The 15,786-nt window shown below is 41.2% G+C and overlaps 1 protein-coding gene across 2 annotated transcripts in view; it reads left to right on the forward strand.

The window, feature by feature from the left end:
• mapkapk5 (MAPK activated protein kinase 5) overlaps positions 1-15,786 on the forward strand; it is a 29,297-nt gene that overhangs the window by 3,245 nt on the left and 10,266 nt on the right. For both annotated transcript variants that reach the window (XM_003225101.4, XM_008117329.3), the window contains exons 2-9: positions 4,730-4,803; positions 6,644-6,719; positions 7,683-7,780; positions 9,368-9,476; positions 10,032-10,121; positions 11,589-11,684; positions 11,871-11,951; positions 14,649-14,836. In XM_003225101.4, coding sequence (XP_003225149.1) covers positions 4,730-4,803; positions 6,644-6,719; positions 7,683-7,780; positions 9,368-9,476; positions 10,032-10,121; positions 11,589-11,684; positions 11,871-11,951; positions 14,649-14,836 — 812 coding nt within the window. The remainder of the gene's footprint in view (positions 1-4,729; positions 4,804-6,643; positions 6,720-7,682; positions 7,781-9,367; positions 9,477-10,031; positions 10,122-11,588; positions 11,685-11,870; positions 11,952-14,648; positions 14,837-15,786) is intronic.

The following is a 15,786-nucleotide window of genomic DNA, read 5'->3' on the forward strand; positions in this document are numbered from 1 at the left end:
AGACATGAATCAATCAGGGCCAGCTAACATCTCCCAACAAAGGATTCTCCCAGTCAAGAAGCAGCCAGACTTTTAACCTCAGTGGTTCTCAACCAGACAGCCCCTGCTTCAGAAGAATAATGACAATAATAATAATCATAACCGCATAGAAACCTATATATAATACAAATATTGTGTTATGCTAATAACATAGTATAGTGTATATACACATAATATTGATAATGATCTTATGATGTAATACTATATAATACTATTTATTTATTTCTTGTGTCAGAAGCAAACCGAGGGTACAAGTTGTAATGGATTTGCAAATAATAATACAATATAATAATTGTATATTATATATTACATGTAACATTACTAATAATATTGCAGTGTAGTGGTATAGTACAATATAGAAATATATGATAATATTGTGCTATGCAAATAATATAATATATTGAACATACTATAATACAATACATTAATAATACAATATAATAATATAAAATTATATGTTATATTAATAATAATGCTGTGGAGTGGTACAGTACAATATAGTAATATATAATACTAATATTGTGCTATGCTAATAATATGTTATATGTATATATAACTTATAAGCCACCTTCGGGGTGAGAAGAGCAGGATATAAATGTAAATAAATATCTGGAGGAGATCCCAAAGGCTGCCCAGCCCCCTTCTGCCACAAAGGAGGGCACCATTCAAACTCCCCTAGCAGATGCCCAGGCAGCCCCTTCTTCATTCTCATCATGAGAATAATAATTATCCTAGCAGCATAGAATATATTGTATGTATATATAACTTGTAAGCCACTGAGTCCCCTTTGGAGTGAGAAGAGTGGGATATAAATGCCGTAAATACAGCAGAGTCTCACTTATCCAACACTCGCTTATCCAAGCTTCTGGATTATCCAAGCCATTTTTGTAGTCAATGTTTTCAATATATTGTGATATTTTGGTGCTGAATTCATAAATACAGTAATTACAATATAACATTACTGCGTATTGAACTACTTTTCCTGTCAAATTTGTTGTATAACATGTTTTGGTGCTTAATTTGTAAAATCATAACTTAATTGGATGTTTAATAGGCTTTTCCTTAATCCCTCCTTATTATCCAAGATACAGTAGAGCCTCACTTATCCAAGTTAAACGGGCCGGCAGAAGCTTGGATAAGCAAATATCTTGGATATTGGATATTGACTACAATAATGGCTTGGATAATCGCGAGGCTTGGATAAGTGAGACTCTACTGTATTAGCTTATCCAAGGTTCTGCTGGCCCGTTTAGCTTGGATAAGTGAGACTCTACTGTATTATAGAATCCTAGATTTGGAAGAGAGCCCCTTATTCCAGAGGCCATCCAATCCAACCCCCTTCAGCCGGGCGGAAAGACCCAATCAAAGCCCTCCCGACAGATGACCCTCCAGCCTTTGCTTAAATCGAATTGTCTGGAGGTTAGAATCACAGGCCTCATTATCATCATTACTAACAAAGATGATGATTATAGAATCCTAGAGTTGGAAGAGATCCACACAACGCCACCTGGTCCAGTTTCTTTCTGCCAGGCAGGAGGACACAATCAAAACCCTCCCGACAGAGGGCCATGCAACCCTATGGCCGTCTGTCATAAGACTATGGGTGCCTTTGTTGGGGCAGAGAAAAGCCCAGAGACCTTGCTGCTCCTACGATTCCATAGTCTTAAGCCTTGGAGGTTCAAGTGGGGTCAGAACCCATCCATTCCACAGTGTAGATGCAATTTAGCCATCTGGATGGTGGCCACTCTACCCCTCTTGACCTAGATCTCTAGAGGCCAGCTTGGGCAAAACTAGCAGCTTCCCTGATGGCTTGTAATGCCAAAAAGCCCCATTTGGAAGCTCTGAAGGTAACCTTTTTGGAAGGCATCCTGCAGCTAAGCTGCGGCAGCCTCGCCTCGCTGTGGGCCTGTTGCGGCTTGATTTCTAACCGACTTGGCATTTGCGAGCCAAAGCTCCTTTAAGCCCGTGCCAAAGAGCAAACGTTTGCGCTCAGCAAAACACCCCAAAGTTGTGATATTAGTACTGAACTCTGTGAAATGGTTCCCGACTCACTTTAAGGCTCACGGTCATCTCTTGGAGACGTGTCCTGGGTTCAACTTCCAGGCCAAAACAGCCTGGAAGTTGTGTCGTTCTTGGTAAGGAGGCTTGTACTTAGCATCTTTTGTGGCTGAGAGAGTGTGAATGGGCCAAAGGTTTCCGAACTCCAATCTTGTATTGATCCAGCTCTTAAATGATTACCCCACTGGCTCCTGTATTAAGATGCAAATAGAATTGAGTTGTTAGGATGATAAGCAGCCATCTTTCATATCCCGTTACCCTGAAAATAAGACCTAACCAGAAAATAAGCCCTGGCGGGACTTTTCTTCAGGGCGCTCATCATGTAATCCCTACCACAACAATAAGTCCCAGTTAAGATTGTCAGCCAGGCAGGCACATTTGCCAAAAGTACGCCCTTTGCAACACACAATGGACATACTGAATTGTAAAATAATAATAATAACAGGACCTCAAGATTGAACTTCAAAGACTCTGGCAGAAACCAGTGCAGGTGGTCCCGGTGGTGATGGGCACACTGGGTGCCGTGCCAAAAGATCTCAGCCAGCATTTGGAAACAATAGACATTGACAAAATTATGATCTGTCAACTGCAAAAGGTCACCCTACTGGGATCTGCACGCATCATCCGAAAATACATCACACAGTCCTAAACGCTTGGGAAGTGTTCGACTTGTGATTTTGTGATATGAAATCCAGCATACCTATCTTGTTTGCTGTGTCTTACAATAAAATAATAACAACAACAACAACTTGGGAAGTGTCCGACGTGTGATCCAATACAACAGCCAGCAGAGTGTCTGCTGTGGGCTCATCTTGTTGTGTTTCAAATAATAATAATAATACAGTAGAGTCTCACTTATCCAACACTCACTTATCCAATGTTCTGGATTATCCAACACATTTTTGTAGTCAATGCTTTTAAAACATCGTGATATTTTGGTGCTAAATTTGTAAATACAGTAATTACTACATAGCATTACTGCGTATTGAACTACCTTTTCTGTCAAATTTGTTGTATAACATGATGTTTTGGTGCTTAATTTGTAAAATCATAACCTAATTTGATGTTTAATAGGCTTTTCCCTAATCCCGCCTTATTATCCAACATATTCACTTATCCAACATTCTGCCGGCCCGTTCATGTTGGATAAGTGAGACTCTACTGTAATAGTAATAATAATAAATGTGTTGTCAAAGGCTTTCATGGCCAGAATCACTGGTTTGCTGAGTTTCATGGCTGTATGGCCATGTTCCAGAAGCATTCTCTCCTGACGTTTCACCCACATCTATGGCAGGCATCCTCACAGGTTGTGAGGTCTGTTGGAAACTAGGCAAGTGGGGTTTATGTATCTGTCGAATAATGTCCAGGGTGGGAGAAAACTCTGGTCTGTTGGAGGCAAGTGTGAATGTTGCCATTGCCACCTTGATTAGCCTTGCAGCTTCAAAGCCTGGCTGCTTCCTGCCTGGAGGAATCCTTTGTTGCAAGGCCATTCAACGCTAAGGCCAGTTGCAGCATTCACACTTGCTTCAAGCAGAGAAGAGTTCTTTCCCCCACCCTGGACATCATTCTGCGGATATATAAACCCCTCTTGCCGAGTTTCCAACAGACCTCACAACCTCTGAGGATGCCTGCCATAGATGTGGGCGAAACGTCAGAAGGGATTGCTCCTGGAACATGGCCATAGAGCCTGGAAAACTCATGGCAACCCAAGGATAGTAATAATGATAGTAACAGTGATAGTAATAATGATAGTACAGTAGAGTCTCACTTATCCAAGCCTCGCTTATCCAAGCCTCTGGATAATCCAAGCCATTTTTGTAGTCAATGTTTTCAATATATTGTGATATTTTGGTGCTAAATTCGTAAATACAGTAATTACAACATAACATTACTGCGTATTGAACTACTTTTTCTGTCAAATTTGTTGTAAAACATGATGTTTTGGTGCTTAATTTGTAAAATCATAACCTAATTTGATGTTTAATAGGCTTTTCCTTAATCCCTCCTTATTATCCAAGATATTCGGTTATCCAAGCTTCTGCCGGCCTGTTTAGCTTGGATAAGTGAGACTCTACTGTAGTAATATTATAATTAGGTAGGTCAAGGTTTTCCCGACATTGAGTCCAGTCGTGTCCGACTCTGGGGGTTGGTGCTCATCTCCATTTCTAAGCCAAAGAGCCGGCGTTGTCTGTAGACACCTCCAAGGTCATGTGGCTGGCATGACTGCATGGAGCACCGTTACCTTCCCGCCGGAGCGGTACCTATTGATCTACTCACATTTGCTTGTTTTCGAACCACTAGGTTGGCAGAAGCTGGGGCTAACAGCGGGTGCTCACTCCGCTCCCCGGATTTGAAGCTGCGACCTTTTGGCCCGCAAGTTCAGCAGCTCAGTGCTTCAACACGCTGTGCCATCGGGGGCTCCAATGTTATGCTTAAATATAAATAAAGAATAGTATTGACATAATATTATGAGGATGTTCCGGAAGGAGCTGACACGCCTGTATTAGAAGAAAATTGGATTGTTGTATATGACAAAAATAAGACACCCCCAGGAAATAAGCCGTATTAAAGTATTGTTCCAGAGAAGGTGAAGTATTTTTCTTTGTCTTTTTTTTTTTTGGTTGGAAAAAAGGAAACGTCTATTTTGGAAGAATACCACATTAACTGGACTCAGAAGTTGGGAGCTGGCATCAGTGGCCCAGTCAGGTAAGAACCTCTGCTTTGCCCTCTTCTTGCTTTGAGCTAGGGCTAGGCCTCTAGACAGCTTACTTTCACGGCCTTTGGGTTTGCTTAGCCAAACGCTGCCTTTTGTACAGGATGACACATTTTTGTCCTCCTCGGGAGAGAAAACAACACTGCGAGCCCAGTCTTTTGTTCAGCCTCATGAGTAAACTCATAGGAACCGAGCGAGACATCTCAACAAAAGTCCCTTTATGGCAGGTCACGGTCTAGAAAGAAAGAAAGGGAGGCGGCTCTTTCCCAGCTCGTTGAATTTCTTCTCAAATTGTCAGAGAATGTCGACTTGGTTTCAGCGATTGGGTTGATTTTGTATCCAGGTGAGAGGCTTCAAAGAACCGAAGCAGTGAGAACATCTGAAAACTGCCGGCTGTGCTTCGAGTGGAGCATTGCAAAGTGAATTTCTTGGACTGGAGCACCCAGAATGCCCCCTGAGCATCCAGACTTCGGGATATTCTCACAGCTGGGAATACTGTATATCAGTGGTTCCCAAACTTTATTTGGCCTGCCGCCCCCTTTCCAGAAAAAATATTACTCAGTGCCCCCTGGAAAGGGGGCGTGGTTTAGAGGGGTGGGCGTGGCTCCTGATTAAGAGAGCAGGGCTGAGCCTCTCCCTAGTCCAAGATGCCGGGCTGGGAGGGGGAGGTGGGCGGGGCCACAAATGGGCGGCCAGGGCTGGGATGGAGTTATGAGCTCTGGGGCAGGGCTGAGCTTCTATCCCTGTCCTGCGGCGCCTGCCAGGACACAGGGGGCGGGGCTAGAGGAGGGGGCGGGGCCTCTTCCCAAGTGCCTGACAGGGATGAACCTCTATACCCCGCCCCCATGTTCTAACAAGCGCCTTGGGAGGTATATAGAGGCTCAGCCCTGTCTCGTGCTCTTGGGAAGAGGCCCCGCCCCCACCCTTTAGTCCTAAAAGGCCTCTCGGGAGAGGTATAGAGGCTCAGCCCTGTCTCAGGCTCTTGGAAGGAGGCCCCGCCCCCACCCTTTAGTCCTAAAAGGCCTCTCGGGAGAGGTATAGAGGCTCAGCCCTATCTCAGGCTCTTGGGAAGAAGCCGCGCCCCTAGCCCCGCCCTTTAGTCCTAAAAGGCCTCTCGGGAGAGGTATAGAGGCTCAGCCCTGTCTCAGGCTCTTGGGAAGAAGCCGCGCCCCTAGCCCCGCCCTTTAGTCCTAAAAGGCCTCTCGGGAGAGGTATAGAGGCTCAGCCCTGTCTCAGGCTCTTGGGAAGAAGCCGCGCCCCTAGCCCCGCCCTTTAGTCCTAAAAGGCCTCTCGGGAGAGGTATAGAGGCTCAGCCCTGTCTCAGGCTCTTGGAAGGAGGCCCCGCCCCCACCCCCACCCTTTAGTCCTAAAAGGCCTCTCGGGAGAGGTATAGAGGCTCAGCCCTGTCTCGCGCTCTTGGAAGGAGGCCCTGCCCCCTTCCCTAGCTCCTCCCTCTGTGTCCCAACAAGCCCCTCAGGAGAGGTATAGATTCTCAGCCCTGTCTCACACTCTTGGGAAGAGGCCCCGCCCTCTCCCCTGGCCCCGCCCCCCTGGATCGTTGCAGCGCCCACTTTGGGAATCACTGCTGTACATGGTTTCCAAGTGTTGTTTTCCATCACTGGACGCCCCTGGCTCCGTCTGGGATTTGGCAGCACAGGCTTTTAGATCCTACGGAAGAGGAACTTCTTAGCAAACTGTGTCCAGGCAGCAATAGGGAGCTTGATGCAGGAGTCAATTGGGGAGGCGTTCTAATGATTTTCTTTGTTGACTGCATTGATTTGCAAGCTGCTAAGTTGCTTAGTTAACCGACATCGTCTCCTGCCGTCCGGACAGGGTCTGCATGAAAAAGTCGTCTCAAGAACGGTTTGCGCTGAAAATCCTTCTTGACCGCCCCAAAGCTAGAAATGAGGTACGTCATGCTTGGGAAGCGGTTTATCACTTAGCTGGCCTTGTGTGTTGTTATTCTGCAACAACGGACAAAGTCCATTCAAGAGACTCCAAGGTGTAGCTCCCTGATAGGGGAGCAAGCCTTGCAAAAACAGGCAAAAAAACAACCATATTTCACTGCATAATAGTCACACTTTGAGCTTCAAAGCCTGGCTGCTTCCAGCCTGGGGGAATACTTTGTTGGGAGGTGTTAACTGTTTTAATTGTTAGGTTGTTGTGTGTTTTCCGGGTTGTATGGGTTACAGTAGAGTCTCACTTATCCAACACTCGCTTATCCAATGTTCTGGATTATCCAGCGCATTTTTGTAGTCAATGTTTTCAATACATCGTGATATGTTGGTGCTAAATTTGTAAATACAGTAATTACTACATAGCATTACTGCATATTGAACTACTTTTTCTGTCAAATTTGTTGTATAACATGATGTTTTGGTGCTTAATTTGTAAAATCATAACCTCATTTGATGTTTAATAGGCTTTTCTTTATTCCCTCCTTATTATCCAACATATTCACTTATCCAACGTTCTGCCGGCCTGTTTATCTTGGATAAGTGAGACTACTGTATATTGAAAACATTGACTACAAAAATGGCTTGGATAATCCAGAAACTTGGATAAGCGAGTCTTGGATAAGTGAGACTCTACTGTATATATATATATATATATGTCCCGCATGCCTAGTTTCCAACAGACCTCACAACCTCTGAGGATGCCCGCCATAGATGTGGGTGAAACGTCAGGAGAGAATGCTTCTGGAACATGGCCAGACAGTCCGGTAAACTCACAGCAACACAGCCTCAAATGGGGGTGCGACTATTATGCGAAGAAAAGAAAAAACAATTTTTCACACCCTAAAATGGGTGTGTGTGAAAAAAACACTGTAGTCTGCGTGGGCCACGGTCACTCTTTTTCCCTTCCTCACTAGGTCCGGCTTCACATGATGTGTGCCATGCATCCCAACATTGTCCAGATAATCGAAGTCTACGCTAACAGTGTGCAGTTCCCTCACGAGTCCAGTCCAAGGTAGGGCTGCGGGTAGCGGCTTTGATGGAGCAATGCCTTTTCCATGCTCGACATAGGATTTTGGCTGCGTGTTTCAGGCCACTTTTTGGGTTATCCCATACCGTTTTTCCAGCGTGTGTTGTCATTCCTTTCATCCCTGCTTTGGTGCGTGTTCCTTTTCATTGAGTTCGGAGCATGTGGACTTTTTCCTGTCTTCTAGCTGGTCTGGGTGTCATTAAGGGAGTTTTTGGCCTGCTCGGAGCTGGGAAATGTTGTTTGGACTACACATCCCAGAATCCTACGATTTTCCTAATTCTGACTGCAAGGCATAACCCTGCTCAAGCCTCAATGAAGCTGTATTGAAGTGTTAGCCTGAATTTCCCATTATAAAAGACGCATGGCATTTCTCACATGCCCCTATTTCCCTGAAAATTAATTTTGTCTTCATGAGACACATCAGGGCTTATTTCCAGGGAATGTCTTATTTTTTTCATGTACAACAATCTACATTGATTCATGTATTCAGGTACCAAAAAATGATCTTCTCCAAAGGTGCCTTCTTGGGTATTTGCAAATACTTAATTATAATTTATATTCTCGTTTATTTTAAGTATCAGTGTCAGCGATATTATTTACCAGCTTGGGTACCTGGCATTGCACGGGTTATTTGAAAAAGTCATTTTTGTAATTGCACAAAATGCATAAGGTTGTGGGTGAACTACAACTCACATCATGGCAGGTAAACCCCAAGAAACTCCATCAGTGCTTAAAGTTTGTGATGTTGGGCAAGTCTGCTTTGGATGGGGTTCACTGTGCTCTCTGGCTATAGGGTGAACTATAACTTCCAACAAAGAGCCTGTCCCCTCCAACCGCTCCAGTAGGCAGAGTCAGTTGTGGGGGTTTTGTGTGCCAAGTTTGGTCCAGCTCCATCATTGGTGAAGGTCACAGTTTCCAAGTTGTGGGTGAAATACAACTTCCAAAAAGGATGGTCAGTCCCTGTCTGTCCCGCAAACCCCTCCAGTAATCAAATTTCAACATATCAGGTCTGTGTGCCAAGTTTGGTCCAGATGCATCGGTGTTGGGTTCACAGTGCCCTCTCGACATAGGTGAACTACAACTCCCAAAAATCAAGTTGAATTTTCCCCAAAGACCTCCATTATTTTTTGCTGGTCATACGGGCTCTGTGTGCCAAGCTTGGTCCAATTCCATCTTTGGTGGAGTTCAGAGTGCTCATTGATTGCAGGTGAACTATACATCCCAGGACCTACAACTCCAAAATGTCCTGGCCAATTCCCCTCAAAACAGACCAGTATTCAAATTTGGGCCTATTGGGTATGTATTCCAAGTGTGGTCCAGATCCATCATTGTTTGGGTTCGTAGTGCGCTCTGGATGTAGGAGAACTACAACTCCTATAAATTCCTCTAGTATTTTTTTGCAGGTTATGGGGGTTTTGTGTGCCAAGTTAGTGTATACAACGCAATCTCCTGGCCCCGCTTGCTGGGATGTCATGTGTGTGTGTGCGATAGCATTACTTTTGATTTACATCTTGGGTTTTCCTTCCTTTCATTCATTCATTCATTTAACAAATTGGAATGTCTTTAAAACAGGGCCCGGCTCCTCATTGTAATGGAGATGATGGAAGGAGGTGAACTCTTCCACCGAATCAGCCAACACCGGCACTTTACGGAGAAGCAAGCAAGCCAAGTCACAAAACAGGCAAGCCCAGATTGGCTTTGGATGGAGAAACATCCCAGTTCCATGTAACAATATAATATAATATAAGTGAGAGTAACAACGGATCCAGGCATGACTTGTTTCATGTTACGGTGATGGAAATATCCCTATAGATCTCACTAAAACCAATGGGCATTTTGGTTTCTGTTGTTGTACTATAATACTAGTGTTGGGGTCACCTCGATCACACTGGTTTCAGTGTCTTGTTTTTGCGACCTTCGCAGCCGCCGCCATGCCCGAATGTCTTTAATCGGCCTACCTGCCTTCGTTGTTGAAGCCTTGCCCAGAACTATGTCGGGGTTTGCACCGCGCATAATCACTTAAGTCCGTCACAGAAAGGGCTGTGTTGTGATGCAGCCACGGGACTTTGTGAGCCGGATTAACACTTTGGGCCCGGAAGCAAAGCAGGAGTCGGGGTCAACTGTGTTGCAGGCCTTTCTTTCGGCATTTTGCAAAGAACATGATGTGTAGTTGACAGGAAGATTGGCTGCTTCCTCATTCGCCTGCTCTTCTGACTTCCTTGTGCCCTCTTTCCAGATAGCTTTGGCTTTGCAACACTGTCATTCGTTGAACATTGCGCATCGAGACCTCAAGCCCGAGAACCTGCTTTTCAAGGATAATTCTTTGGTAAGATGCAACATGGCTAAATCAGGAGGTGAAAGGTAGACTTTGCTAGCCTCTTGTACTGTTGGCCAGCTTCCAAGACACACTCACATCCCGCTATCCATCCAACAACATAACCTTCAGCCTTTTAACCAAGAGTTTTTGGAATATTTTATTTCATCACATACTAGTCGCACTTCCCTCCCCTTTTTTTTTCCATCAAAAAATGGGAGGTGCGACTATTACGTGAGGAAAACAAATCTGCTTTTGATTCTTGGATTTCTGGCTTTTTAAAAATTACTCCTTTCTGGAAGTGGAGGAGGAGGAGGGATGATCCCGCCTCAAACAAACAGCTTTGTTTCTGTAAATGAATAAATAAATTATAGGCTATGTGTTTTACTTTGTTGTTGTGTACTGTGTGTTTATTTTATGCTCTGTTTCAGGCACTTTGTGTCGTATGTAAGCTGCCCCGAGACCCTTTAGGGAGATGGAAACAGGACACAATAATAAAATAATACTCGAGTATAAGCCTAGTTTTTCAGCCCTCTTTTTAAGACTGAAAAAGCCCCCCTGGGCTTATACTCGGGTGAGGGTCCTGGTTGGCTTATATTTGGGTCAGCTTATACTTGAGAATATATGGTACATTTATTATTTTTCTCTATTATTATTGGTATTACAGTAGAGTCTCACTTATCCAACATGGCAGGGCTGGCAGAATGTTGGATAAGCAAATATGTTGGATAATAAGGAGGGATTAAGGCAAAGCCTATTAAACATCAAATTAGGTTATGATTTTACAAATTAAGCACCAAAACATCATGTAATACAACAAATTGGACAGAAAAAGTAGTTCAATACGCAGTAATGCTATGTAGTAATTACTGTATTTACGAATTTAGCACCAAAATATCACGATGTATTGAAAACATTGACTACAAAAATGCGTTGGATAATCTAGAACGTTGGTTAAGTGAGACTCTACTGTATTACATTTATTATTTTTCTCTATTGTTGCTACTATTACATTTATTTTACTCTATTTTTATTATTATTGATACATTTATTATTTCACTCTGATCTTATTATTATTGCATTTATTATTTTACTGTATTTATTATTATTATTATTACATGTATTATTTTACTCTATTATTATTAAAAGGATACATAAGTACATTTACATTGAAGAAGATGAGAATAATGATTTGATCAGAGTTGGACAGTCTTATCTTAAATTTGAGCTTGATGTAAATGTTCAAAAGCATTTAACCTACTGATGCCTCAATTAATGTAATTTTATTGGTATCTATTTTTATTTCTGAAATTTACCACCCTCGGCTTATACTGGAGTCAATGTTTTCCCAGTTTTTTTGTGGTAAAATCAGGTGCCTCGGCTTATATTCGGGTTGGCTTATACTCAAGTATATACAGTATTATTATTATGATGATTATTTCAACTAACTTCTGGTGTCTCTCCTCCTTTCTGCTTCAGGATGCTCCGGTGAAGCTCTGTGACTTTGGCTTTGCCAAGGTGGACCAGGGAGACCTGATGACGCCACAGTTTACTCCATATTATGTTGCACCTCAGGTAAGAGATGAGGGCCTACCAGGTCCGTTCTTCCCGTTCTTCTCTCCTTCCAGAGCTAGCTCTAGAACATCGCTTTGCCTCCTGTCCTGAAGCTGAAATCTTACTTCATTGGTATGGTTTCTCTATTTTGAATGCCATTGCAGAGATTTTGGAGATTCACCTTTCTTTCCCTTCCGTCCTGTCAAGGTACTCGAGGCACAGAGAAGGCATCAGAAGGAAAAGTCCGGCATCATCCCTACCTCACCAACACCCTACACATATAATAAGGTACGTTCTACACCTATGTAAGGTATTTTTCCCATCCCAACAACACTGAAATGGATTGAGATGGATCAGGGGTCCCCAAACTTTTTAAGCAGAGGGCCGGTCCACAATCCTTCAGACTGTTGAGGGGCCGAATTATCATTTGAAAAAACAAACAAACAAACAAACAAATTCCTATGCATACTGCACATGTCTTATTTGTAGTGCAGCAACAACAACGACGAAAGAATACAATATTTAAAAATGAAAACAATTTCAACCAACATAAACTTATTAGGATTTCAATGGAAAGTGTAGGCCTGCTACTGGCCAATGAGATAGTCAAGTTAATTAGGATTGTTGTTGTTGTTGTTGTGTGCCTTCAAGTCATTTCAGACTTTGGCCGAGCCTAAAATTAATTATTTATTTACTGCATTTATTTACAGTAGAGTCTCACTTATCCAACACTCGCTTATCCAACGTTCTGGATTATCCAACGCATTTTTGTAGTCAATGTTTTCAATACATTGTGATATTTTGGTGCTAAATTCGTAAATACAGTAATTACTACATAGTATTACTGCGTACTGAACTACTTTTTCTGTCAAATTTGTTGTTGAACATGATGTTTTGGTGCTTAATTTGTAAAATCATAACCTAATTTGATGTTTAATAGGCTTTTCCTTAATCCCTCCTTATTATCCAACATATTCGCTTATCCAACGTTCTGCCGGCCCGTTTATGTTGGATAAGTGAGACTCTACTGTACTACATTTATATCCCACCCTTCTCACCCCGAAGGGGACTCAGAGCAGCTGTATGTACATACAATATATTATATTATTAGCATAACACAATATTAGCATTATATATTACTATATTGAACTATACCACTATACTATTATATAATATGTAATTTATAACATATAATTAATATTATTATATGGTATTACTATTAGTATTATATTGTATAACATAAGATTATTATCAATATTATATGTATATACATTATATTATATTATTAAAACTGATATAAAAATATTATATTATAAAACTGAGGGCTGGGGCCAGGTAAATGACCTTGGAGGGCCGCATCCGGCCCCCGGGCCTTAGTTTGGGGACCCCTGAGATGGATCCTGGCAGAATTTCACATTGTAGCCACAAGAGGGCAGAAGGGGCCTTTTTTAAGTTAAGAGAAGCAAAGTATTAAGTGTATCTCCAGATGTAGGTGAACTACAACTCCCAGAAAGGAAGGTCAGTTCCCCTCAAACCCCTCCAATATGTTGAGTTGGTCATGGGGGTTCTGTGTGCTAAGTTAGTTGCAGGTCCATCATACATTTATATATTTTCTGTATTATTATTATTATTATTATACTCTGTTATTGTTACTAATAGATTTATTATTTTACTCTATTATTATTACATTTATTTACTCTATTATTGCATTCATTATTTTACTCTATTACTATTATTATTGCATTTATTATTTTACTCTATTACTATTATTATTGCATTTATTATTTTACTCTATTATTGTTACTAATACAGTAGAGTCTCACTTACCCAACACTCGCTTATCCAACGTTCTGGATTATTCAACGCATTTTTGTAGTCAATGTTTTCAATACATCGTGATATTTTGGTGATAAATTCATAAATGCAGTAATTACAACATAACATTAATGCGTATTGAACTGCTTTTTCTGTCAAATTTGTTGTAAAACATGATGTTTTGGTGCTTAATTTGTAAAATCATAACCTAATTTGATGTTAAATAGGCTTTTCCTTAATCCCTCCTTATTATCCAAGATATTCGCTTATCCAAGCTTCTGCCGGCCTGTTTAGCTTGGATAAGTGAGACTCTTCTGTACATTTATTATTTTACTCTATTATTATTATTACATTTATTTACTCTATTATTGCATTTATTATTTTACTCTATTACTATTATTGCATTTATTATTTTACTCTATTTATTATTGTTACTAATGCATTTATTATTTTACTCTGTTACTACAATAGAGTCTCATTTATCCAAACTAAACGGGCTGGCAGAAGCTTGGATAAGCGAATATCTTGGATAATAAGGAGGGATTAAGGAAAAGCCTATTAAACATCAAATGAGGTTATGATTTTACAAATTAAGCACCAAAACATCATGTTATACAACAAATTCGACAGAAAAAGTAGTTCAATACGCAGTAATGCTATGTAGTAATTACTGTATTTACGAATTTAGCACCAAAATATCATGATATATTAAAAACATTGACTACAAAAATGGCTTGGATAAGTGAAGCTTGGATAAGTGAGACTCTACTGTATTATTTTACTCTATTTATTATTGTTACTAATGCATTTATTATTTTACTCTGTTACTATTGTTATTATTGCACTTATTATTTTACTCTATTATCGGAACGATACGTAAACACATTTACATTAAAGAAGGTTAGAATATTGATTTAATCAGAGTTGGACAGTCTTATCTTAAATTACAGTTTTATGTAAATATTCCAAAACTTTTCACCTACTGATGCTTCAATTAATGTCATTTTATTGGTATCTATTTTTACTTTTTAAATTGACCCGTAGCTGCTGCATTTCCCACCCTCGGCTTATACTCGAGTCATTAAGTTTTCCCAGTTTTTAGTGGTAACATTCGGTGCTTCGGCTTATATTTGAGTATACTCAGCTTATACTCTTTGTCCTTCCCTCTAGAGCTGTGATTTATGGTCCTTGGGCGTCATTATCTACGTGATGCTTTGTGGCTACCCACCTTTCTACTCCAAGCACCACAGCCGGACGATTCCCAAGGACATGCGGAAGAAGATCATGACGGGGAGCTTTGAGTTTCCCGAAGAAGAGTGGAGCCAGATCTCTGAAATGGCAAAAGACATTGTGCGCAAGTACGTCACCTTATATCAATACTGGATCCCTGTATGTTTAGGTGACGCCTTTCGATCAGTGCTCTCCGCCTTTGGGGCGCTTTGGACTCCCGACTTCCACAAAGGCCAATGTTGAGGGATTCTGGGAGTTGAGAGCCATCTTTCCGGAGGATATTGCATGTTGATATTTTAGGGTTGATTGATTTTATTGTATTGTTTTATGCATTGATGATGTAAATTATGTTTTCCTTCGATATTGATGTATCTGAATTTATTGCACCGTGTGTGTTGTTACATTACGAGTGCTTGTAAGCCGCCTGAGTCCCTTTTGGGAGATGGCGGCGGGACAGAAATAATAATAATAATAATAATAATAATAATAATAATAATAATTAATATTATTATTTGAAACACAAGATATCTTGAGTCCACAGCAGACACTGCTGGCTGTTGTATTGGATCACACGTCGGACACTTCCCTATTATTATTATTATTATTATTATTATTATTATTATTATTATTTGAAACATAACAAGATGAGTCCACAGCAGCCACTCTGCTGGCTGTTGTATTGGATCACATGTCGGACACTTCCCTATTATTATTATTATTTGAAACATAAGATGAGTCCACAGCAGACACTCTGCTGGCTGTTGTGTTGGATCACACGTCGGACACTTCCCTATTATTATTATTATTATTATTATTTGAAACATAACAAGATGAGTCCACAGCAGCCACTCTGCTGGCTGTTGTATTGGATCACATGTCGGACACTTCCCTATTATTATTATTATTTGAAACATAACAAGATGAGTCCACAGCAGACACTCTGCTGGCTGTTGTGTTGGATCACACGTCGGACACTTCCCTATTATTATTATTATTATTATTATTTGAAACATAACAAGATGAGTCCACAGCAGCCACTCTGCTGGCTGTTGTATTGGATCACATGTCGGACACTTCC

The sequence above is a fragment of the Anolis carolinensis genome, chromosome X (genome assembly GCF_035594765.1).
Source record: "Anolis carolinensis isolate JA03-04 chromosome X, rAnoCar3.1.pri, whole genome shotgun sequence".
In the NCBI taxonomy this organism is placed as follows: Eukaryota; Metazoa; Chordata; class Lepidosauria; order Squamata; family Dactyloidae; genus Anolis; species Anolis carolinensis.